The 25,019-nt window shown below is 40.2% G+C and overlaps 1 protein-coding gene across 1 annotated transcript in view; it reads left to right on the top strand.

The window, feature by feature from the left end:
* lhfpl7 (LHFPL tetraspan subfamily member 7) overlaps positions 1–25,019 on the top strand; it is a 107,439-nt gene that overhangs the window by 10,161 nt on the left and 72,259 nt on the right. The window contains exon 2 of the mRNA XM_075487195.1: positions 22,003–22,141. Coding sequence (XP_075343310.1) covers positions 22,003–22,141 — 139 coding nt within the window. The remainder of the gene's footprint in view (positions 1–22,002; positions 22,142–25,019) is intronic.

Raw genomic sequence — 25,019 nt, 5'->3', positions numbered from 1 at the left:
TCAGATCCACAGGTAAATAATCTAAGAAGGGAGTCCAAAAAACATTTTTTTTTAATGAAATACTTAAACTTCATTTTGCAGGGCTACAGTTTGAGACTTGAGGAAAAACTATACCTTTGCATTAACCTGATGATCCCTGGATTTGTCCATGTCTTATTGAACTGAATAAAAGTCGGCGGGTGATCAGGCAACAACATTTTCAAACAATGAAACTGACAAACTACATCATACCACATCCAGGTGGTTCCTCTTTGTCATTTGGATTCATACAGCAGGCTGTAGCTGATATGAGTTTTCAGTTTGTATCTTAGAGTGTCCTTGAACACTAACAAACAGCTTAGTATATACACTCCTCTCAGGAAAGTTCCAGCAAGTTCATTTTCAAGCTGGGAAAAAAATAAAGTGACGGCTGCCTTGGTGGAAGGAAATCAATTTGGAAGGCTTAAGAGAATGTTTGGCAGCGATGTTGAAATGCAGGATTTGTTGTTCATATATTATGATTTACTTTAATGAGCACGCAGCTCTGTTGTAGGAATCTGTCATTGGGGAGGTTGTAACAGCAAGGCTCCATCAAGATCAGGAGCGGCATTCACAGTCAACAAATTACAAATACAGCAAATTCCTTTAAACTCTCAGTATTATTTCAATTATTAAAGTATAAAGAGCACGCTATAAATGACCTTGGTATTCCAATTGATTTAGAAATCTCAGAAAATGTGCTACCTAATCTGCATTTATAGATTATGTCATAAACTCAATGGTGTGATGTTCTGGGGGGGGTGGGGGGTGTATGTCGACAGGCAGCGCGGGGGCAAGAGCTGAGCGCTGCATATAGGAAAGGAATTACAAGTGCTGAGGAACAGCTGTCCAGAAGATGGATAGAACAGGAGCCTTTGGAAGAGATGAGGAGGAGACAGGGGAACATGTTGATCTGCATTTTATACCCATCTCTGTGAAATGGAGAGAAAATCAGTCTGGCAATGACGACCAAGAAGGATTTATGATCTCATCAGTCTTGAAGGATGAAAGTGCCATGCAGTGTATGATCACTTTCTGCTGTTTGGTTATTTGATGTTCTCGAAGTAGTGGACACAGCAAAACACTTTGTGATGTGCACCTCCAAGGCCACCGATGGATAAAAATGGGATGTACTAAAAGCAGACCAGCGATGTTTATTCAAATACTGGCTGAATTCCCAGCGGCAGCAGATGTGTCAACACTGTGAGCGTTTATCTCTGTAATAATTTATGCTCTTTGCTTTGGTGATATTTAAGAGCCTCTGATCAGCAGTTTGCAGGTAGATGCAGCGAGCTGTCTGACTGATCGGACAAAGGGAGAGATGGGGCAGCATAACGGAGCACTGCCTCCTTTGCCGGGGATCGTGCTGAGTCAGCGGCCTCCGGAGGGGGCTGACGTCCATTTTTTAAGCAGCCTGTCACTTCCACTGCATGAGCTGTGGATCCTGCGGGAGTTTTATGTATTGATTTAAGAGGGAGCCTTTCTCCATTTTTTAACATAAATGATGGCTCACTTAGCTCGATTCATGCTGTAGAAGCCAGTTGAAGCCCCCCCCATCAGTAGTCAAAGCTCGGGTCGCTGCAAAAGAGCTCAGCGTGACACGAAAAACACTAATACAGTAAATCTACCCTCACCTTCTTCTGAAGCCGACATCCTGGCCAGAGAAGTAGTTCATAAAGAGAAAAGATTTTAGTTTGGCAGAATTGGCCCTACTTTTGTGACATTTTTCTCCTCACACTGTCTCGATAGTTTTACTCCTCACTTTTGCTCCCAGATCTGCGACATCAGAACCTAAAGCTCCTGGGACCCAGCCTCGCTCCCAGACACAACTTCTCTGTTGAATGAGGTTCGAGCTGTACAGCTTCAGAGACCAGAGTCCATGTGAGTGCAGTTTTGTAGAGCTGTATAAATGGAACTGTAATTAGCCTTCAGCTTTGAAATGGCTTACTTTTAAAAGACATGTCAGATATTGAAAATGTAACCATTGGTTCGGACATGAATTACCTTCACATGCATAGTTTTTGGTCAAAGTTTCTACCAAATAATCTGATGTTTAACAAGCTGAGGCAAATCGTTTCTTCTTGTTTCAGTGTAACCAAGTGCAAAAGCAAACTTTGAAAATGCATCACAGCTCAGTTTAATGTATTTTAATTCATTTTAAATTAAAGGAGTAGAGGCTGAACCAAACTCAAAATTTTGAAACATTTTAATCAAAATTAGTGTATTTTTTTTGTTTTTTCCTGATAAAACACCCAGAGATTTTTTTTAAGCTCTCCTCTAACTTTTTCCCAGATGTCAAACCTTATCACACTTCTTTCCACTGGTCTCAGAGCTGGGAATGACATCACACCCAAGTTAACGGCATTCCTGTTACAAGTCAGAAAACCATTTGCTCATTGTTGTCCCAACTTATCAGACAATCCTATTATTAGGAATACAAGTGGATAACCATGTATGCTGTATTTTACACATACAATCACCACAACTGTATCTATCATCACTTTTTAATGCGCAGGGCAGCCATGTTGGATTTTGTAGTTAAGGTCGGTGAGGTTTCTACAACTTTCTGAGTCGGGGGACGTTTCAGTTAATTCTTTTCCAACCACAGACTTGGAAATGAGGAGTTCTTAGTTCAAATGGAATGCACTATTAGATTGTAAGGGTATAACTTGTCACAGTCATCTTGTGATGCAAATTTCAAAGCTTTATTAATACGTTAACTCCTCACATCTTGTTCCAACAATCAGCTGCTTTGGGCTCCTCTAAGAAGCAGCTTTGAAGCCCACAGAGCAGGAGAATGCTATAAGAAGATAGAAAAGTGTTTTCAGTTAGCTTTTTCCTCAGTTTGTTCGTAGGATTGTTTGAGTGACGAATCAAAACACTAGTTTGATTTTAAAGGATGTTTTTGTTTTTTGTACACGCAAATCTTCACAAACATCACTTCAACGAAAGAGTCGTCAGAATGATCCAGCTTCAGATGTTTCCAAATGAACAATCATTGATGCATTTTGGAAATTAGTCCTGGTGGATGGAGTTAAATTAAACATTTTGACCACAGTGAGCAAAGGATTGTTTAATGCGAAAAAATGTGCAGACTTTCGTGTGATGAACACCTCAACATCAGCTAACCATGGGGATGGATGAGAATACTTGGACTTGAGGAGGGAAGACGCATGCTAATTAAATACCAAGAATTTCTGGAAACCGACGTCACACCATTCACAAAAGCTGAGGATGAAGAGAGGACAGCTTCTACAACAGCCTAATGATCCTAACGGCATCTGAACACATCAAAATCTACAAAAGACTCCCTCAAGAGGTGACCAAGAATCTCTCAAACTTAGAAGCCTTTGAGAACATTGAGAAAATCCTCCCATCATGGAAATGAAAAGATAACATGAAATAGTACAGCATCTAATAGTAAAGTGCCATCCCTAACTGATGAATCTTGTAGAAATCCGGACCATCTTTTATTCTCGTCATTTTCACACATGCTCCACAGCTCTGAAATTTTATAGACATAAAACAAATAAAAACATTCCAGACGTATTATGGAGTTTACCTTGCCAGCTTCACTTCTGTGTATTTCTAAGTGGTGAGAGCGAGTCTCACACAGAGAATTTCTTGCAATGAAGTGCATGCGTGAACTCACGCATTAAAGAACCAGCTGAAAAGGAAGGGGGAAAAAAAAAAACCTCCATCTCCTCAATAAAAAGTTAATTTCCCGCTCTGCAACACAGAAGACTTTGAGACTGCAGTGCTGATGTGCGGCTCCATGGGGGGAACAGAATGAGGGGCATGAAATGAGTGTGGCTGCATCCTGTAGCTTGTTAAACTCATAATAGAGTAACTAATGTATAATAAAGTCTGTTTGTACATCATCTCTGACACATGTCTAGAATTTTGAATTTCCTGCCTGTGGGTCAATTAGTGAGGACTTCTAGCAGCATCATTCTCTACAAACCGCTTGTGAGATCGATCTAAAACTTAAGAAACCCTGCGTTCATCTTTGAATGGATTTGTGTGAGCATAATAAATTGTTTAAATGGAACCCCAGCTCTCTCATCTTTTACAGGCGTTCACCTTTGAGTCCCAGCACTGTACAAAACTTTGATTAATTAGTGACCTGCTGTGTAACGATAAACTGTCATCATGTAAGATTAAGCAGCTCAGCGGCGTGTTGTCGGCCAGTTGCATCACTCTTTCCCCAGGCCTCTACAGACCAGACTCCGTGCTCTTTAACATGCTGCAGATGCTCTTTATACCATGAAGATGATACATTATAGAGTGATGCAACTCTGATCCAGACCTGGCAACAGACTATTTATTAGCCTCTTCATTTTTTTTTAGTTATATCAAAGCAGTGCTCCATCCTGAGATAAAACATTAGCAGTAAGATAGCAGTTCTCTGAAACTCTTAAATGAAAGATGATTTTTTGGTTGGTATTGACTGTGCATGCTCATTTTTTTGGGGGGGTCAGAGAGTTTGCTGTAATCTGAGTGAACTGGTCTGACTTGCTGATGAAATGAAGCAGAGTGGTGGATGCAGATATGGTAGCATTTCCAGTTGCTACAGTACAGTATGCATGAATTATGAAAGGTGCACTTGGGAGTAGCGGTAGTGCAGATCATGCATAAATGTAGGAGCAAGCCAGCCTTCTGTGAGTTTTTTAGGGTGTGAGAGGTTCGCTGGAGGACGGCCTCCGCTTCAGCCCACACACTCTTGTTTGCTTCTTTATTACAAGCAGAGAGGACTTGACCTTTTGGACACATTTCAGTATGGAAAGTCCTCCAAAGAAGATATTTTTCAATTTTCATATTTACAAATTTTGAAAGTAAAATCACAGAAACACATATATATATTTATATGATACACACACACAAACACACACACAAAGTTTATATAATAAACAACCTATATAACCACAAGTTATGCAACAGAAAAATAACTGGGGCACTTTTCTCTTTGTAAGATTAAATGTTTGTCGGTCCTCGACCCATCTTTTGCCTTATAGACAGTCCATTTGGTCCATTATTTTGTGCAGGTCTTTGCATCAATTCTTAAGAAATGGGTCAGTTTTTCCATGAAATGCAATTCTTCAGTAATATCCAGCCCCTGATCTATCCTCGGAGGGTCACATTTCAACCAGCATCTATGAATGGCTTGATTACATGAGATAGACAAAATTTTGAAGAGATGGATGTTTCCACGTATAAGCAATATTCTGGGGTCCTTGGGAGTCTTATAGCCTTGTATGGCCTCGAGAATGAAAAGAACATCATTCCAAAATGGTTGAAGTTTTACACAATACCAGGAAATGTGAGAGCTCACCTGCCCACACAGTTGCCTGCTGTATTGTTCTTAGATGAGGTGCAATAAAGAAAAAGGAAAGAAACATTTCAGTTCCACCTTTCAGATCACTTTTGAAATTTCTGGAGGGTCTTTACTTGTGATACCAGTAAGTGTTAAAATTACATCCAAATACTGCTAAAAAAAATCTAAGAAACCCTTCTTTTTACAGCTATGTCAAAAATGGTCATCTGATTCAATGGATTTTTAAAAGTACAGCAGCTCATTCATCTGGACACGCTGTTATTCAACAATTCATAGTGAAAAAAATCATTGCTGTGCTTTTTCAGACCAAATCCTTTTCACATATCTTTGACTTTCAAGCCACAATGTGATTATTTAATTTAATTTATCCCAACATTTCCATAATGTTCCATAAAGCAAATAGAAATCATTCGGTTAAATCATCAAAACAGATCACATGGCAGAACGTGACATAGCTACGTTGGCCCACAGCGTGAGAAGACAGAAGTTAATCATGTAATCTTGATTGAAGTTCTCTTAAATAACAGTGGGCTCCTATTTTGTAGTAAAGGTGAGACAATTACAGAGTCAGGATCATGATCAGCATTCATTTGGTTTGCTTGGTGCTGATGATGGGACAGGAGTCGGATCAGGCTGGTCTGTTAGTAACTGTGGTCAGATTGTGACTGATGCTGCATTGAAGATAAAGCAGATTTGACAGCTTTGCCTAATTTCAACAAATAATTCCACCTAAAAAATAGATTTTTTTCAAAATCCACATTATCCTTAGTGTTAAGAGGGTTGAAAATAAATGATCATAGTCGTGAACTTTGGGAGTGTATAGGACAACCAGGCACACAGAATTATTACTGAAAGATGCTGAAACAGAACAGATGCTGCTTTCAGTTTACAGTACAAACCCGATAGGTGACAGGTTTCATGTGTCATTTAAATTCTTTTTTACTAGTTTGAGTAGGTGGGTTGATAAAGAGCTGCTAGATGTGTAAAACAGACACAGATGGAGCCTTACTGTATGTGGGGTGTAGTGTTATTATGACAGCGTGAGTATTTCTTTAAAGGTTCATAACAAGTGCTCCTCCCTTCCTCTCACACTCCCCCACTGTCTTATCTCACATTCTCATGTCATCTCCATTTGTCTCTGAATCTCTTGCAGTGTTGTTGTTTTTAAAGTTAAAAGAATCAAACATAATTTCTGGATATGACTTCTTTGTGTAACACTTACGCTCTGCTGTTTATTGTAATGGCAAACAGGTTTATTCTAATGAGCCAACTTGCTGATTGTGTTTTGGTTTCTCTTTTTTCCCTAAATTTATTCAATGCTTCATTCCCAAATTTTCCTATGAGCAGTTGCTTTCAAAGACAAGAGACAAAACAAGACAAACTCCATGACTTAGATCCTTTGTGGAGACTCAGGGGAAAAGAAGGTGATGTTGAACACAAAAGTATCGATTGTGCTATAATTCAGTTTCAGCATCCTTTGAGTTGAGAAACAAAAGGAGAAATTTTGCCTGGAGTTCGACTCTTTTGACTATCCAGCCGTATTAACAAGGCCGAATGAAAACCTCTGGCCTTGTTCTGAAAATGTCATCATTAAATAGCGCTGTGAAAGATCTCATACATTTCAAACCAGCCATTTGATCCTCGAGTGGGATCAGATGCACTTTGTGATCTATTATGTACAACAAGACGAGGAAAGAGAGTTGTTAAAAAGTTCCTACATCGATGGGGAGACTTTTTTTATTCAACATCCAACCTGAGATAACCTCCCCAACAGTCCCTCCCCCTCCTCCAACAGACCAATTAACTGAGATCAGAAAGAGATCAATAGAACAGAAGCCAGAGAAAAAGGCCTTTGGAGATCTTGCTTGCTGTTGATGCTTTGCTCTCCCAGGCAGTCGATGACTCTGATCTGAGATTTTGGAGGCACATGTCAGCAAGAGTAGGTATAATTGATGAGAACGGGATCTTTCGTCAGGGAAAAGTAGATATGTGAGCGGTGCAAGAGCATGCTGCTCCTGTCTCTGTTCTGTAGGAAAACAGTTGGAAACAGCCATGTAGTGACGGGCATGTGTCTGTGGGCAGGTTGTGCTCAGCACTGCCAGATGGACACTCAATTGCTTCTCAAACAATTCTGGATTAACCTGTTAAGGGAACCCGGTCAACAAGCTTTCATAATAATTACTGTCATCATCAATGAATCATGAAAGTTTAGTTCATTTTTGGATTACTCTCTTAACTTTAATGTAGGTAATTTAGCTTTACTAATCCCTTTACTAATACTTTGTTAATCCCAATGGAAAATAACATCAGGCAGTACACATTGCTGAAGAAAATCAAGTATTCACAAAGAGAAAATATAGAATTTTAGTAGAATATAAGAACAGTCATTAAGGAGTCATTATGTAAGGCGATGGGTAGTAATAGCTTCTAGCACAGGTCTTGAAGAAGCCTCTGACTGAAGACACTTAGTTGTTTAATCCTTATGCTCTGTAGAGGGAGTGTGGTGTTGTGCATTATGTTGAGAAGCTGTGGTGGCTAAAGCCAAAACGAGAAATGGACTCAAATGTGAGATATCATTTAGTGAGAAAGGAGAACTGGGAGAACGGCCGGAAAAACGCTGGGGAAGAATAAACTTTGGCTGAATAACTGGAGAGATAATTAAGGGAAGAATGAGTTCAGGTAAGTTAAGAAAAATAAGTTACAAAATCTAAAATTGGGTGTTAAGAGGTCCAAGCAGGGAAAAACATCCACAGGAGGGGGTGAACTGAGATCGGCTGGCTGGGGAGATGAGTCCAGTGTTGTAGGAGGGCGAGCAGGCAGAAAGAACCAGGTGAGCGAGTTACTTCTGGGGGGAATGGAGACTGGAGAGGTAATGGGTCCAAGCAGGGAACAGAGAGAAGAATCCAGGAGGGTACTGATCTCATGGGTCAGAGAACTGGGCGCAGGAATCACACTCTGGGAAGTGAAAGGGTGGTAAGAACAACCACAGGACTCAAGGAAAAGTATCTAGGCCTGATTACCACTGAAAATGGTTTCACGATCTGCCGAAGACTGCTGCTCCTTAAGAAGGAGTCCTGATGACTGTAGATGAAGGACAGCTGTGGCAGCAGGCAGCAACCAGGCTCCGCCCCGATGTTCTGTGAAGCCCGCTCAGCCCAACCTACAACTCAGAACACAGAACAGCTCCACAGCCAAACCAGATCATAACAGAAGCTGATGTAATAAAAAAGAACATATTACTCATTTGTTTCTGTTTCCCACCATGCACAACATACTGCCGCCTGCTGATGACACTATGCTGCGTAATTCATTCTGTCCAAAACAGGTAAGTATTCAAAACCTGCTTCATCCAATTCAGGTTCACAGGACAACACACTAGTGTAATACTTTTATACAGGGAATGCACAGGATGCCATCAGATGTGCAATTGTACTTGAGTTACATGCACTGAGTGACAAAAAGACAGTTGGCTCATAGACCAGGGAGTGTTTGACTAGCTTGAAAACACATCTAAAATGGACAAGAGCTGTTGTGCACTTGCTTGTATCAATAGATTCAGGAGGAAGTTGTGGTTTTCTTTTTTACCAACTTACAAAAAGTAAAGAGAAGAAAGCCAAATGGATTGCTGCTATTCATAGAGACAACTTGAATTGAATTAAGATTTAAAGGTGCATTCTGAAAATGAAATGAAAGTGACGTAACATTTACAGTTTGGTCCAAATATGATCAAGTTAAAGTTATTATTGACATTTTGATGGATGGTTAAATTGACCTCCTGCAGTTTTTGTTTCAAAACTTTAAATGAAATGACTGTAACCTGTCTGTATATAACCAGAATGTTGACTGGGCTCTTTGTCACAATAAATTTGCTGACCAGTCCCAGTTCCCAGTACAGCCTTAGCCTTCAGATGATTTTAGGATTTGATTTGTGACAAAAAAGGTAAAAAAAAATAAAAATATCAAGAAAGCCAATATGTTTATTTCCACTCTAGACCAGCAGCTTTGGATTTAAGATGATGTACACTTGGTATAATCCCAATGCCATGTCTTCCCTTCCATAAGAAGACTCTGCTCCAGAAGTGCCTCATTTCTCATTTGCAGTCTAGGTTTCTCCTCCACAAGATATTCACATCCCCATATCACAATTTGCATAATGCCTCCCTAATGACTAGTTTGGTATACATAAAACTGACCAATCAGAGCAGATTGGGCCCTCTGAGAGATGCCTGTAAAGGGATTTAAACAAAGCAGATAAAAAAGAATATGACAAGAAAGATGCTGCAGTAATGTACAGCATAAGAAAATGAATGTGCTTTTTGATCATTAAAGGATGTTAACCAATTGTAATATACCACCAAAATGAAACCATGAACCCCAAAGTGAGCATAAATTGACTCTTTAATTTGTATTTTTAATGGCCAGTGTTTTTTTTTTGCAGGCAAAAGTGGGACTGCAGGTCTTTACTGCTTCATGTAGTTTGATATAGAGATGTATTTTTCATTGAACAATGCCTAAAATAGAGGCTTTTCTCTGTGTCCTATAACCTTCTAGTACAAGCCTCTTCCACACAAGACACAGTCTGACGATACTCTACCTGAGGGTTTCGTGAAGATGATTCTCCTTTGGGATCATGCCGGCATGCATCTGCTTTCTCATCTTGCACCACAGCTCATGTGAAACTACCGCTGGCGTTTATGTATTTCTCCTGCAGTTCTGGGACCGGAGCCTGTCTGAGGTTTTTTGGCAGGTTGGCAGGCACCTCAGGCAGTTTATATTTACAAGACTTTTATGCAAAGGCTGAAATAAATCGTTTTTGAACAGTCTTTTTGATGATGGAAAACCTAACGCCACATAATGGCATTTACAGAGAAAAACAGCTCTGTGATTTCTCTTTTTCTTCACCTTGTTTGTGGAAACATCGAGGTTGCAGCTTTTTTTTTTACCTTTGAGCATTGTAGATGAGAAGCCCATCACATATATTGTTTAAGTGTGTACTTCCTACCATACTGTAACTTTATTTTGGCTGTACAGTACATTGAGTTAGAAGATGAGAAGGTATTTATTAACGAAGAGTGTGATGAAATGTTAATATTATAAATAAGACCTGTTGTTCTGACCAGGCCAGTTCAACAGGTCTTTTGATGGTCTTAATCAAGATATTTACAGCCACAGAATCTACCTACAGTCCTGATTAAGGCCAGTTCTATTAGCTGTGCACATTCAAACTCACTGATGGCGCTCGGCTGGTTGTGAACACAGCTGGAGACTTGTTGATAGTGACAGGTCATAGTGCATCTTTGGCCCGTTGATGAACTACTATTTGTATTAATCATCACCCCAGAGCCCACAAGTAAATTCCCTTTGGTCTCCAGGTGGTGGAGCAGGTGGTAGTTAGTGACCTGGCAGGGAAGCAGCTACCTGCAGCTCTGGAAGATCTGGAACCAGTCCAGCTACACTGGAGTGCTGTGAGCATGGTCAGATTAAACCTCTGAAAATGCATAGAGTCTCTACAGTCTCCACAGACACGAGGCTTGTTTTTTTCTTTTCCATTTTAATGAATTATTCTGAGCAGACTGGCTGAGATGATCTTCATCAGTGCTGCAACCTGCATTTCTCCAGTCACAGAAATTGACAAATGTGCCATCAAATATATGAGGTCCATTTATCAAAACTGACACAACAAGATGCATCATAGCAGCTCACAGCGAGCAGCTTGTAGCGACTTAAGAGTCCTCTGCATTACTCATTACTTCTGTTCATGAATCACTCTTAAGGGCTGTCCGTACCAAGAACAATAGCTACAATGATAGATTTGAAAAGATGGTTGTAAATATTGTTCCAATTCAAGTGAATGATGGAGTCCACAACGTAACCACTTGCATACAGACAACAATGGGCAAGATATCATTGGGAAATTATGAAAATAATCAAAATACAGTTGTGATCGCGTCCTCCACACCACGGTCCTGAAAAATGGCAGTGTTTCACACTATTTTCTCATCATCATACATCTTCTTTTTAGTAAGCGTAAATAAAAGATAAAAGCTAAATCACATGATTTATTATTGTTGTGTTATTGACCACTGGTATGGTCGAATACACACAAAAAAAGACTCCCTATTGTCTGATATTAAATAAGTACTTTACTTTGACCTTTTAAGGTCTTTTTGGAAAACATAATGAAGGAAAGATTGTAGGAGAAATCTGTAAGGAGTAAAGAAAAGTCTGACTGTCCTGATGTGTATCTGGTCTACGCTAAGTGCACCAGGTTCTTCACCTGATTCGTTCTTCTTTTGCTCTTTCACGGAGGCTAAATTATCCGTCACATACTAGTCTTGCGGGTCCTGCACATTTTCCATTTACAAATCCATCCTTTTCCAGTTTTACTGGACATTTTTGACATTTTTAGTACAAAGGTCTAATGCAGAAATGTATTAAATAGTTTGAAATCCCACAATGAACATGGATCTTCATGTTCTGACCATGTATTCTCTATTGTCATTATGTACATATTATTATGTTTTATGTTCAAGCTGCGACGTTACAACAGTGGTTAACACAGACAAGCAACACAAATGTAAACCAATTGGTGCTCTTTCTTCTCATTTTAGCAACCCTCAATATAAAACTTCATACAATGTTATTATTTTGGTTTCCCCATAATTCTTTGTTGATTTTTGTGAACCCACACACTTCTGTTTTTCATTTTGTTTCTCTTCACTACATACAGCAGTATATTAGGTCATTAAAATCCATTTTGGAGCCTGGGTACAACTTGAGTACGCCACACAAGCTTGCCGTCACAGTATATAGATCATTATCACTCAGCAGTGCGGATGGATGTTATGAGTATTATTCTTGGTGCGAATGGCACATTAGACCGGAGAGTTGATAGAAAAATAAGGGCTGACACACCTCTTATTTTTAATAGTTTTACCCCTCACAGATAGTTAAAGCCTGCTGGATATGCATGTAAATGCAGAATCGGTAATCAAAAGCTCGTCACATATGATGTTGTAGACATACTCAAGTCCTTTAAGTTAATCAAATTCCATGCGAAGAACTCAACAATAAAAACTGGCAAATTAAGTACACTGAACAGGGGCTGGAGCAAGAACAGAAATTCCTGCTCTGAACGATGATCTAAATCCAACATCCATGCATGTATCATACAGCACATACCAAACAAAGAGCAGCATAGTACTCTGCGTGTGTCTCCATGTCTCATCAGGGGCGTTTCCTGCATGGGCCTCATATATGGCATATACATGTGTGGGTGTGTTAAAAAAGAACACTCGCCCAGTGTGAGAGATTCCCACCGTGTTATTATTTAACTTGATACCGAAGACTCAGCACCACATTAAAGCATTGCATTGCAGCAGGGAGCATCCTGTCTGGGTCCCTGCTAAAAACACTGGATGTGCGGTGACGGTCAGGTGCTTTCTTCTGTCCCTGTGCGGACAAAGATCAGAGAACTGATCCATAAAAGATTTGTTGTACCAAACTTTAGATATTCTCAGGCAAAGGAAGCTTTTACTTTTTATCCTGCAGGAGCAACAATATTTGAACTATTCCAGAACACCTCTCAGATTCTTCCCAGAGAACTACATTTTAATATCAAAGCTGGCATTTGACCAAATGTACCATTATAAAATGTAGGAAAGTCTGATGCAAAGTTTTGTAAAGCTCCAGCAGGATATTAGTTAGAGGAGCTCAGAACGATCAAGAAATCATGAACTTAATGAAGAAAATAAGATGGTAACAATTTGTTATTATTTATAATTTAAGCTGCGCAAAGCTCCCATAGAAATATAGGAACATAGAATAAGTTGAAGACTTTGTCTGGTTTGATGTATTTGGTGCGCCTTTCTGACAATGTCATGAAAAAATTTGCAGAAAAACTTGCAGATGACATGACGCTTAAACAGCTGAATTATTATGTTTAAATAACTGAGACCAAACACACTTGATGTGTTGCTTTATTCGGCCTTTATGTCCCTCTGAAGGAATCAAAGTATGCGTGAGGTGTTTTTTCCTCCAAGGTCATGCTGCTGAATATATGGAAGATGTAGAGACTGTCAATGTTCAGTGAGCCTGTGCTCCACTACGAATGCCGAATGAACAGTTTTAATCAGTTTTTAATAAAAAAATAAAAACTTTTTTTAACCAGGGGCTGCACGGTGTTGTGGTGGTTAGCACCGTCACCTCACAGCGAGAGGGTTCCAGGTTCAACTCCCGGCTGGGGCCTTTCTGTGTGGAGTTTTCATGTTCTCCCCGTATATGCGTGGGTTCTCTCTGGGCACTCCGGCTTCCTACCACCATCCAAAAACATGCATGTTAAGTTAATTGGTGTCTCTAAAAGTGTCCTTAGGAGTGTGTGTGTGTGGTTGTTTGTCTCGTTTGTCTCTGTGTGGCCCTGTGATGGACTGGCAACCCATCTAGGGTGTACCCCACCTTTTGCCCAATGAACGCTGGGATAGGCTCCAGCCCCCCTGCGACCCCACTGACGGATTCAGCGGGTATAGAAGATGGACAGATGGATGGACTTTTTTAACCATCTAGCTGAAAAAAAAAGGGAAATACTTCATCTGCTGCATGGCAAACACTGTTTTTGAATGAATGGATTAGTTGGGCAATTGTCTCTCCAAGAAACTGGTAGCTGCCACAGTGACTCAGAGGTTTGTGCATAAGTTCTAATTCATCTGCTGTTCATGTGGTGTCATGTAAGAAATGCCTGTTATGGGGATGTTATCTGATTTTGTTGTCCTGTTTTTTCTTATTCAGATAGTGCTGTCTTGTAGGAGTATGTTCTTCAGTAGCCGATGCGTCATGAATATTGTTCACACTTTGCCTGTGTTGTTACGTTAAACTCAGACGAGCAGTGCAGCTTCGCATTGCACAGCATGTTCCATTCACCAATTTTTTAAAATGGAAATTGAAAGCCAGAGAGCTTTCTTTCAAGGTAGAATATGTGTTGCTTAATAATTAACATGATTACACATTCTAATTGTTTTACAGGGATATTTCTCACGTAAGTGTATAACTTGATTTATACTTTCATTAACTTGTAGATTCGATTAAGTCTATTTTATCTATTACTTTGTGTGACTCCTAAATGTTACAGTATTTATTGTTACAACCATGATGAGACTGTCTGGTAGCAAACTTTTAATTTGATGCTGCCTGTGTAATGCAGCCTTTAATGTTCATCCAAAATAACAGATCAAGTAGCCCGTTTTTTAAACCCTTCTCAATTATGGCTTGCGGCTCAATGGCAAAAAAAAAATGTCCTAGTTAACCTGCCTCTGTTCCTCTTTTGTCATTCACACATGCCAGGCAGGGGCAGCTGAGCCCCACATCAGTGTGTGTTTGCACACACCAAGCAGGCATAAATCAGCACATTAACAACAGCGTCGTGGGTTAGAGCTGCATGTCCTGCAGTTCTGGCTTGCCCTTACACACATAGCCCCTTTGGCCTGAGTTACCATCTCTGTACTTACACACATGTCACCAGCGCACAATGAAGACGCATCAGCTTCGACATATGTGAAAAGGTAAAAAAGATACAAGTTAATGAATATATTAATGAGTCATTAAATGCGCAAATCAAAATACTTCATCATTTCTATGGACAGTTTCCGCAGTTGTAGAAAAGTGACGGAAATATGATTTATAGTGTTAATTTAATGGAGTTCATCTCGAGCTGATAAACAAGATGATACACACAAGATTAACCCTCAGAAATCCTTTGGTAATCTTCTCATATACCAATATAGCACCGTCATCAGTTAAAAATATCAAGTAGTCCCTTTGTGATTTTTGCTAACTGGAGAATGTTGGTATGATAACATGCTAAACTAAGATGTTAGACAGGGTAAATACTGCATATTACCCCTTTAAATATTTCTCTATTGACCAAAATATGTGTTTACCTGAAAAGTGAAAACCCTTAACAGCCATCACACATGAACCAACAAGTGGTTCTCTATGGCAATATTTTCTTTTAACCTCACAAAGTATAAAGTGAAATGAGTTCCTCTCTGGACGAACGTGTGTTTGTAATGCTAATGTTGAGTGACTCATTATGTATGTCCCTGTCTGCGAGGGTTTGAGAGGGAGCAGCAAGTGCTACCATGCCCTCCTAAGTGCTCCTGAATGTCTCATCCTATCTGCAGCCTGTCCCCAAGGCACACATGGACACTCCATCCACTTGTCAGGTGATTAATCTGCTCTCCACTCTCTCATTCTCCTCCTCTCCATTTCGTATTCACTCTGTACACACAGCTTTGTCAGCCATTCAAAGGACCGACCCACACACGAACACTACTGCAAATGACGCTTGTTCCTAGTCACCTTCCAGGGAAGATCAATGAGGGGACGGATGTATAATTCAGCACATTAATTTAGAGGTGTGAGCTGCTTTCCCGCGTTAGTGCTCTGACTGGCAGGATGATCAGGACTCCTCTGAAAGATGATGAAGTTGCACTGCATTCACAGAGAAAGGAAGTACAGGTGAGAGGAAACAGAACACAGAGGGAGAAGTGGGCTGATGAAATCTCAGCTGATTTCTTATGTGTGTGGTGGCTGAAGCAGAAATGTCCAGGGAAGCTGTTCTATGGCTCTAATGGGCTTCTGAAGGCAGAGTGCGTGAAGGCGGATACTTACTGAGAGCACCAGACCATCACGCTTCTGAATGCTGATTAGTGAAGTGAGGGCTGAGGCAAGCATACGAAGCAAGAGACAGCAGTTGAGGGCAGATGGCATACCTGAACATGTTAACTGCAGTTACACAGGAAACTAAAACCCCGCACATCACCTGCCCTCCCGCTCACACCCAGTCATACACACAAAAAGAACCCTGGAGCAATATGGCAAACTCGTCACGTCTGCTGATTGGCGGAGCTGCAGGGCTCTCGCTTCACCTCTTGTCCTCCATAAAGGCGATGCATTTGATTATAAAGTGGAGGAGTTATTTCTCTCAAGGGCCGTTGCTGAGCTTTAACTGTCTCTTCTCCCTGACACTTCTCGGGAACACAAACCCTTCATTTTCTACAGCCAAGTGCTGAAACATTTAGCCATTCAGTCCAGGCTCGGCGAGGCAAAGTGGGTTTAATGAGACATGCCTTGCTATCTCCATCTTGTAACTCCCAATTGAGGAAACAATGAAATTTCATTGGCCCGTTCAGTGTAATCCCTGACTTTCTTAATGTAATTGGAAATCAAAGTCCCCTTCAGAGTGTTTCTTTATTAGTCAAAACAGCTGGAGGGAGATTTTTTATTCTTTCTATGTATTGTTGCAGTTATTGGTCTCCAGCAGGTTCTGGACGTGGATCATTTATTGTGGGAAACCAATATAGTTCTTTATGATGGTGCCAGGTAGTCTTAACATGTGTATCCGTGCTTGTAGCCTTTAGTTTTATTGGGACTGTAACACTTCTATGGTTTTCCGAGGCTGCCCGAGGCCAGTTATAAGGATTGTGGGATTAAATGGTGCATAATGGTCAGAAATTTGTGGACCATTTAAAAATCTCCACATTAGATTATAGTGAAAATTTGACCTTAAACATCCAAAAGAGCCAAGTTGCATCAAGATGTTTACAGTTAAATGATTTTCATGGCAGAGAAGCCCTCATTTTATCGAAGCTTTTTTTTTTATAGACTTGCACTTTTCTACCTATCTGTCCAAAGAGATGTTTTTTTTCTTCTTTTCCAATCTTTTGGCTTTTTCATGTGAGGCTAACAACCTGAAGTCACAAAGCTTCTTTTGGAAAGCAGTAGCTTTCTTCTAGCAGCTTTGTCATACGCTCCTGGGGAGGAGTTCAGTGGTCTAGAAATGATTTATTTAAAATGTTTGACTCACTGTGGATTGTTGGAGTCCTAACTCATTGGAATATTTTACTTCCAGCCTGGTGAGCATCACAAATCTCATTAATTCATTCTATAATCCAAGTCTTATTTACTTTACTGACTTGCGTGAATGTCTGTTGAGCTTAGGGGTCATATTTCTACAGACATATAGAAATATCTAGGGGGCTGGCAAATTTTGAATGAAACTGTGTTAAGTCACAGTACTCTGAGAGGACTACTTTCCAAAACACGTTTTTGGAACAAAGAAAAGTGAAAGACGAAGAAATTAAGCAGCGTTTTAACTCTGCCCTTCTCAATTTTCCATTCGTTTCACCACCCGCTTCTTTCCAAGACTCCAGCTGTTGCAGCGGCTCGACCAGTCATTTTACAATCTCTTTTAGAAAGAATCACTGAAAAGACAAATGCTGTTTCAGCCCATTTTTCTACTAAATTAACTTGTGCTAAGAACAACAAGTACACTTTAGAAGAGAGGGGCTCCCAAATGCTTCTGTACTGTCTATTAGTAAAAGTCATTATGAATGTGAGTTTTCTTTTTTTTCCCATTAGAACACAACCACACACAGGCATAGTGTTTGGAGTCGATGTATCAGGACCACATTAATTTAAATGGTGTTGTTTTTTGTTCAAATAACTGCCGATAGCCTTCATTAGTCTCTTGGGCTGTGTTTGAATGGCACGGAAAATGTCATGTGTCATGTCAAACTTAACTCAGGTGAAAATGACTTCATCTGTCTTTTTTATTCAGCGTACCTTATATAATGAAAGACACTCCCAAGTATGAGACATGATGTACCTCTAATGTGTCACACTAAATTGAGAACAGCAGGGTGGGAGGTAGGCTGCTCACTTTGAGCCCACAAGGCGCGCCAAGATCAAGTAGCGAAGAGAAAGAAGACATTCCCCTGCATACATGAATATAGTAACAGGAGAACAAAGGCCACAGAGATTAATGGCTATTCCGGATCTTGAGATGCTTCGACTCTGTCTTTATGTTGTCGCCAGTGACAAAAACTAGAAAAAAAAGCAGTCCTCAATAGCTACATGTTTTTCTTCCTCTTATGTTTGTGTAAAAACTCTCACATTTGATATTTGCATGTTGGATCATTTGACTCTCGGGTAGCACTGATCAGCCATGGCAGCTTCACTGCTCAGTCACAGTTTCTGAAACGTTTAGCCGTCCAAAGAAACAAAAGAATATGTGAATTAGAGCAGCTTTATTGGGAATTCATCTGTATTAATATACAGGAAGATGCAAAAAGATTGAAGGTTATCTGGGTGTGTTACTCCAGTTTTGAGAAGCTCAGTTTTTAACGTTTTTACATGTATTCTGAAAGTCTGTTTTTGGTTGGACAAATACAATGCTTTGCTTTTTTTTCCTAAGCTTATTCATAATAAGGTTGCCGTGCGCTCTAGAGAAAGAGAGGTGGCGTTACCTTGTGCATTTCAATAGCTAACAATGCACAACTAACTTAAACTTTTGATTTTGTTTATGTTGGACTTGGATGATGGGCCTTTCATTTATCACTTAGTGTAAGTGTAAACAAGCCCAAGTGTTAAGATGGAGCATTGGTTACAGTTGTTCACAATGAACGGTATGCAGCACGTTAAAGCTTTTCATTTTACAGTAGAATGAAATACGCACATTTGGAACTGCAAAGAAAAAGTACAAAACAAACTTACATAACAATATCCAAACAATATATTATGTTCCTTGTCAATGATATAAAATGTGGTGGTGTTTTGGTTTTGTTTGCTGGTTATCTTGCAAAGCAGCTGGATTCTCATTAGATTAATGAGATCACAGTCACAGGAAAATCCAACTTGCCAAACTCCAAGCTGTCCATTTTTGGCCGAAACACAATGGTTCAGACCAATCAGCATCCTCTGCTGGCAGCTACACTATGAGTAGGTTTTCGATGCGATGACTGCCAGCAGAGAAACAGCAGCCCCTTTTCACCAGTTAGTTCTGTGGGCTTCTGCTTGGTTGATGTTATTGGCTGAAGTTTGTCTGGGACTTTGGTGGACAGATGCTTCATTCAGTCACTCAGATTCTCAAAGCGCCTGCTTTTTCCAAACACTTTCTATGGAGGACTTTTCAGATGGCACCTCAGGTTACTGCTGAGCGACAAAAGCATCGCAGAATTGTGCTTAAATCTCTGTTTTATAGACTCCTCCCTCAAAAAAAGCACATGACCTCAAAAAAGATGCTTTGAAGCTCATTTCTTTTTCAGTCAGAGCTCCCTGCAGGAAGCAATTTCTCTGTTTGAATTTGTAGATCTCATTTTGATGCGACAAATGTTTGGTCACATGAATGAAGATGTTTCCCTAGTTTGCTCGTGTTTTGTCTGTTTGCATGTTTTGAGCTCTCAGGGCCACCGTGCAGCAGCCGACACAAGGGAAGCCCATGTGACCAGATGCTGTACTGCTAGAGGATTAAGTAATAACCACTGCGAAGAAAAATGATGACATTTGAATTATTAATTAAGAATTAAACCCTTAATGTTTCTCAAAATGATTTGCAATATAATCTCTTACTGAATTGCTCTGTTTCCACATGTCATCTACCCTCGCCTAATTGCTTTGGTCAAGGTGCTCCTGGGCAAGGCACTTAGCTCCCACCTGTTAAGGAGCTGATGTGTAACATGTGTAGTTGCTATGTCCATGCATGCTGGGCATTTGTGAAGAAGAATACATCAAACAAACCTGGACACATGATTGTCAGAAGAATAATGATCGTCACCGGCACCAGCATTGCTTCTATATTTCCCTTTTCTGCCTTTCCAGTAGAGGCTAATTAAAATCTGTCAGGCATGGAAATTGCTCTGCTTTCATCCCTACACCATTCACGCCAGTCACATCAGGGACATGTGTAATGACACATGTTTTAGGGCTGTAGTTCCCCAGTGCATGTAAGACATTTCCTTGTGATCGCCCCCGCCTGCCTCGCTAATCACCAGTGTTTTCAGACAGCGTTTATGTGCTGCACTTGTCGTGGACAGATTCCGTTTTAAATGTGTTGAGGGGGACACGTAACGGCTGTATGACTGAATACTGACTTCTGCTTCTGTAAAATATATCAATAGATTAAAACAGTTGTGGTTTATGAGAGTTGTGAGTAAATCTGTTATGTGTGTCCAATAACTGTTCTTTCTGTCACTGCTTTGCTCATCTTTCTCTTAGCATGTGTGTGATTAAGCAAATATATAATTAATAGGGATAGTTCCCTCTTGTTTGGTCTTGCAGTGCTGTTTCCAGCTGAGAGCTGTTAACCTTTTAGTGGGGGCAGACTGTGATGTTACACAGGGGTTAAAGTGGGATTTGTGGGGAGCTCTTGTGGTTTCAGGGTTACATTGGATGTATTTTGTGTTCGGTCTAGTCTCAGTCTTACCATTTCCTCACCACCTTCCTCAGTTCCCTCCTGCCTGGTCATCAGCTCCACTCCTTTCACTTCTACTCACTTATCCTCAGCTGCACTCAGTCACCAATCACCCTCCACAGTATTTGGTCTTCAGCTTTTGCCAGATCCTCATTGTCACCCCTCATCTCTACTTGGTCTGTTCAAGTTCTTGTTCTTCGTGTCCAGTCAGGTCTGTTTATTCTTCGGTTTTTGTTTGATCAGTTTTTGTTGTTTGGTGTTCTGGCTCTGCTGCGTTTATTTAATTATTTTTTTCTTTTGGGTTACAGTTTTTGAATAAATCACGTTTTTACCTCCAATCTGGGTCTGCATTCGGGGTTCTCTCGCCACCTTCTCGCAGACACTTCGAATTGTGACATGTATTGTGAGTGTGCCCACTGCTAATATGACAAATTGTAAATTCACCAAGGTGACACATCGCTCTGGTCTGCACAGCAACGAGAGTCATTCTAGGTACAGTTGGTAGTGTGGAAAGCTGATAACATTGAAATCTTCCTGTTTGCACTCTCCTATGATTCTGTGTCCACTAAACCAATGGTGTTTGTCAGTCAAAGTGAACTTTATTCTTATTCCTTCTATACAACAAGGAGTTGCCATAAATTTTCAGTCACAACTTATATTTTTGAAACCCCTTTTTAAAAGTGAACATTTTACAAAAGTATTAGTGAACTGTGACTCCCAGATCTGGTCTCTCTAATCCTTGTTCCGTCGTGAGGAAAAAATAACGGCAAACTTTGCTACTGTTCTTTCATAGAACTGTCCAACATCAAAAGTCAACTTAAATCACTCCAGCTCTGAAATAGTAGTTGAGGTGATTGCTTGGCTGTCTAACCCTTTAGAAAATGTGTAATTACAAAAAACAAACAGATAGCTCATGCTTTGGGGAAAATGGAAATCCACTTGATCAATAATCACACAAACTCTACGTACACTCAGGTACCAAATGGTGACAATAGAGCAGGGCACAAACTACATAACAGTTGAATGCATCAAAAACAACTTAATTACATGAGTTATAATGGTAGGGAAGCACAAGCCAAGCAGCTAGTGATCACATACATATAAATGGATGACCGATATTAGATTGGAGCACAAGCTTATTAAATGCATCTGACATTCTATATTTTTAGAAAAACAGGTTTAAGCTAAACATCGGGGAATAGCCCCTGTCCAGTTTAACCCCCGATGCTGCACAGTCTGACCAAACCAAACAGACCTTTTGGCTTTGGGGAATGGTGCCAAACGTAGCAACAAATCCCAAATCTTTGACATTATGGTTAACGTATATATTTCTCCATGGGTTCACATTCAAATGGACAGCTTTCTACATTTGCTACAATTTTTCTTGTGTTTGTGTGTCCCTCAGACCAGTGCGGTGCTGTGTTCAGGAGGCTGTGCTTTGCTGGCCGTCAGCTCCCTGTTGGCCATCATCACTATTTTCCTACCCAGTGGAGGATGTGAGAGGAGGATCTGCACCCTGGCTGGATACATGCAGATGGCTGCAGGTCAGTAACAAAATGAATTGCATGCATTTTTCTGTTTCTTTCTGTTTCATGAACTGCTAATAGAAAATGACAAACTAAATTGAATCCCCACATGTATTTAAAGTGAATGTGCCTCTTAAATGTAGGACATTCTTCACTACCCCATCTTTTATTATTAGATCAATGCTGCAACTAGAACTGATAGCGCTGCTATTACCAGAGTGATAAAAATAAAAAAAAAGCTGACTTTGTTACCCATCAGTCAAAAAAACAAAAGAAACAACTCGAGGACAGCTGCTGCTAGGCAACCAGAGTCTGCATGGCAGGGGTGAGCCACAGCAAGAAAGGCAAGGACAGATTTAGAGGCTGTTGTAAAAAGACAATTATGCCTCCTTAACACAGGTCATTGGTTCAGGGCTACATGTGACTTATCAGGCCACCGCTTTCCCTCTAACAGTGAAGGTGTCCAGTAAACAATAGTGTGGTCTTGTCTGTGCTTGAGCTTTAAAAATGCTTTAAAAACCAATAACACACAGGAGCTCAGGGTTCAAGTCACTGTTTAGCACCAGCTCTCGCATTCTTGCCTGGTGCATTGGACCATTTTAATGGCAATTTGAGTATATTTGAAGTATTTCTCCTCTCGATGTGTTGCACATGTTATAATTCTTGGATACTGTGCCTGACTAGCACTTGTGATTTAGTGAGTCTCAAACCACTTCACCCCACCGCTCTGTTCGTCGGATGCACAAACCCTTAATGGTTATTTTTTTCGCTGCCCCTGTATTTATTTACGTAACCTTTATATCTAGGAATATTGAATTTTCATTTAAATCCCTTGTGGCATTTGACAAAGCATAATTAGAGACCCTAAACCATTGGGCAGGTTAAATTGTTATTGGCAAAGGGGGAATCTTCACAGGGTGTCGTTAATGGTGTGGTTAAAGTGTTTCTCATCAAAGTGACCAGACTTTCATACTTCTCTGTCGGAATCTGGAACCAGATCCAATGTGGCCTTGGGAAAGTGAAACCAAATACGTGGCAAAGCAAGAATACTGAACCTTGTGTGTGTGTGTGTGTGTGTGTGTGTGTGTGTGTGTGTGTGTGTCTATTATAGCAGCAGACTTTGCCAGATAACAATGCCGAGTGTGGATCCGGACCTTTGTTCGGTTTCCAGGTCGACTCTTGTTTAGATAGACAGAGGTTTAACAGAGAGCCAACAAAGCCCCCGAGGAGGGCAGATCAGACGAGTGTTTGTTTTCCCAGAACTGCAAGTATGTGTGTATATGTTGAGAGAGTGCAATCAAAGTGGGCTGATAAATTGTAACAAGAAGATTTAGAACAATGGCCTTCTTTGTCTGGTGTGTATCACCAGTCTGGCTTTTGACGATGTGTGTTTTCTGGCAGATTGGGAGAAACAAGCTGCTGACGAGATGCTGGCTGTCTTCTTCCCTTTTGCATCTTGTGGTGTTTTTTTTTTTTTTTTTTTTTTTACAGTATCTCTGACAGGCAAAGGAGATGTCAGCATGTGTGTGATGTTGTGTTACTCTACTACTCGGATGAGGTTGAGTTTTAGATTTGAATTAGAATAGTTAGAATGCTGTATGTCTCGTGGAAGGTAAAGATTTAAGTCTAAGTGAGGAAGTGAAGAATGTGACATAACAGGCGTTATTGTGGTTAAGGCAGGTTACACAGTGTGGTCTGTACCATCATTGCCCAGCCAGGGGAGACCACAGCCATCCACAGAACCTATCAGTCAGTCAATCAATCAATCAAAATTTTAATTAACTTGCACTTTTCAAACAAGAGTCATTCAAAGAGCTTAATCAATAAACATAAGAAAAACAAGAAAAATTAGAGCAGATATGAAAATATAAAACAGGTAAAGCATCCATCCATCCATTTTCTACACCTGCTTAATCCAATTTAGGCTCGCAGGGGGGCTGGAGCCTATCCCAGCTGTCATTAGGCGAGAGACACACACACACACACACAATAATATTAAGAAAAAAAAGAAAAGAAGATAAAAGGTGGATCATAAAATAATCAAATTAAATAAGACAAGATGAAGACAAGTACAGTTCAATGAAAAATGTATCAAAGGCGATGGTAAGATTTGATTTAAAAGATGCAAGAGTTTCAGCAGATCTGCAGTTCTTTTGGAGTTGATACCACATAAAAGGTGCAAAATAACTAAAAGCAGCTTTCTCTTGATTACTCCTACCTCTGCACACAGATATCAAAGCTTTTACAAGAGGATCTAAGCTGCAAGGAGGGTCACAGGGGACCGGAAGATCTGAAATAGTTTGGTCTTAAACCATTTAACGCTCTATAGTCCAATAGCAGCAACTTAAAATCAATTCTTTACAGGGCAGGGGGCTGGTGTAAAGATCTCGTACCTCCGTTGGACATACTATAACACCATGTATGAGTTTATATATATATATATATATATATATATATATTGTATATGTACCACTGTGTAGCCCTGGTTAAGAAGCAAAATGTTTTAATACATATAAAGTTTTGCATAATGGTTTGCATATACACTCCCACATACACATAAAAGGCTGCATGGGTTTAGCTAGAAAAGGGAAAATGGCCAAGCTCTATCCTTACTCAGACCTGTGGTCTCGTGGGTGCAGTCCAAAATTAGATGTGAACTTCATCCAGTTGTTGAACTGCTGAATGCTACCTCCATCAATGTTTTACGCTGTTAGCAAGGGAGGCAGAACCTTTCTGTGTTTTACAGCAGGGAGCTTTTTCTCCCGTCATGCATATTTCACTGTCCTGCGCTTCTTAGTGGTCAGGATCCATTGGACTGGATGGCTCTTAGGCTGGGTTGCTATGTACGCATGTCTTTCTCTTGCTATGCGGAAAGACAGACACATTTGATATTTGA

The sequence above is a fragment of the Odontesthes bonariensis genome, chromosome 16 (assembly GCF_027942865.1).
Source record: "Odontesthes bonariensis isolate fOdoBon6 chromosome 16, fOdoBon6.hap1, whole genome shotgun sequence".
NCBI classification, from domain to species: domain Eukaryota; kingdom Metazoa; phylum Chordata; class Actinopteri; order Atheriniformes; family Atherinopsidae; genus Odontesthes; species Odontesthes bonariensis.
This window is presented reverse-complemented; position numbering and strand designations above follow the sequence as displayed.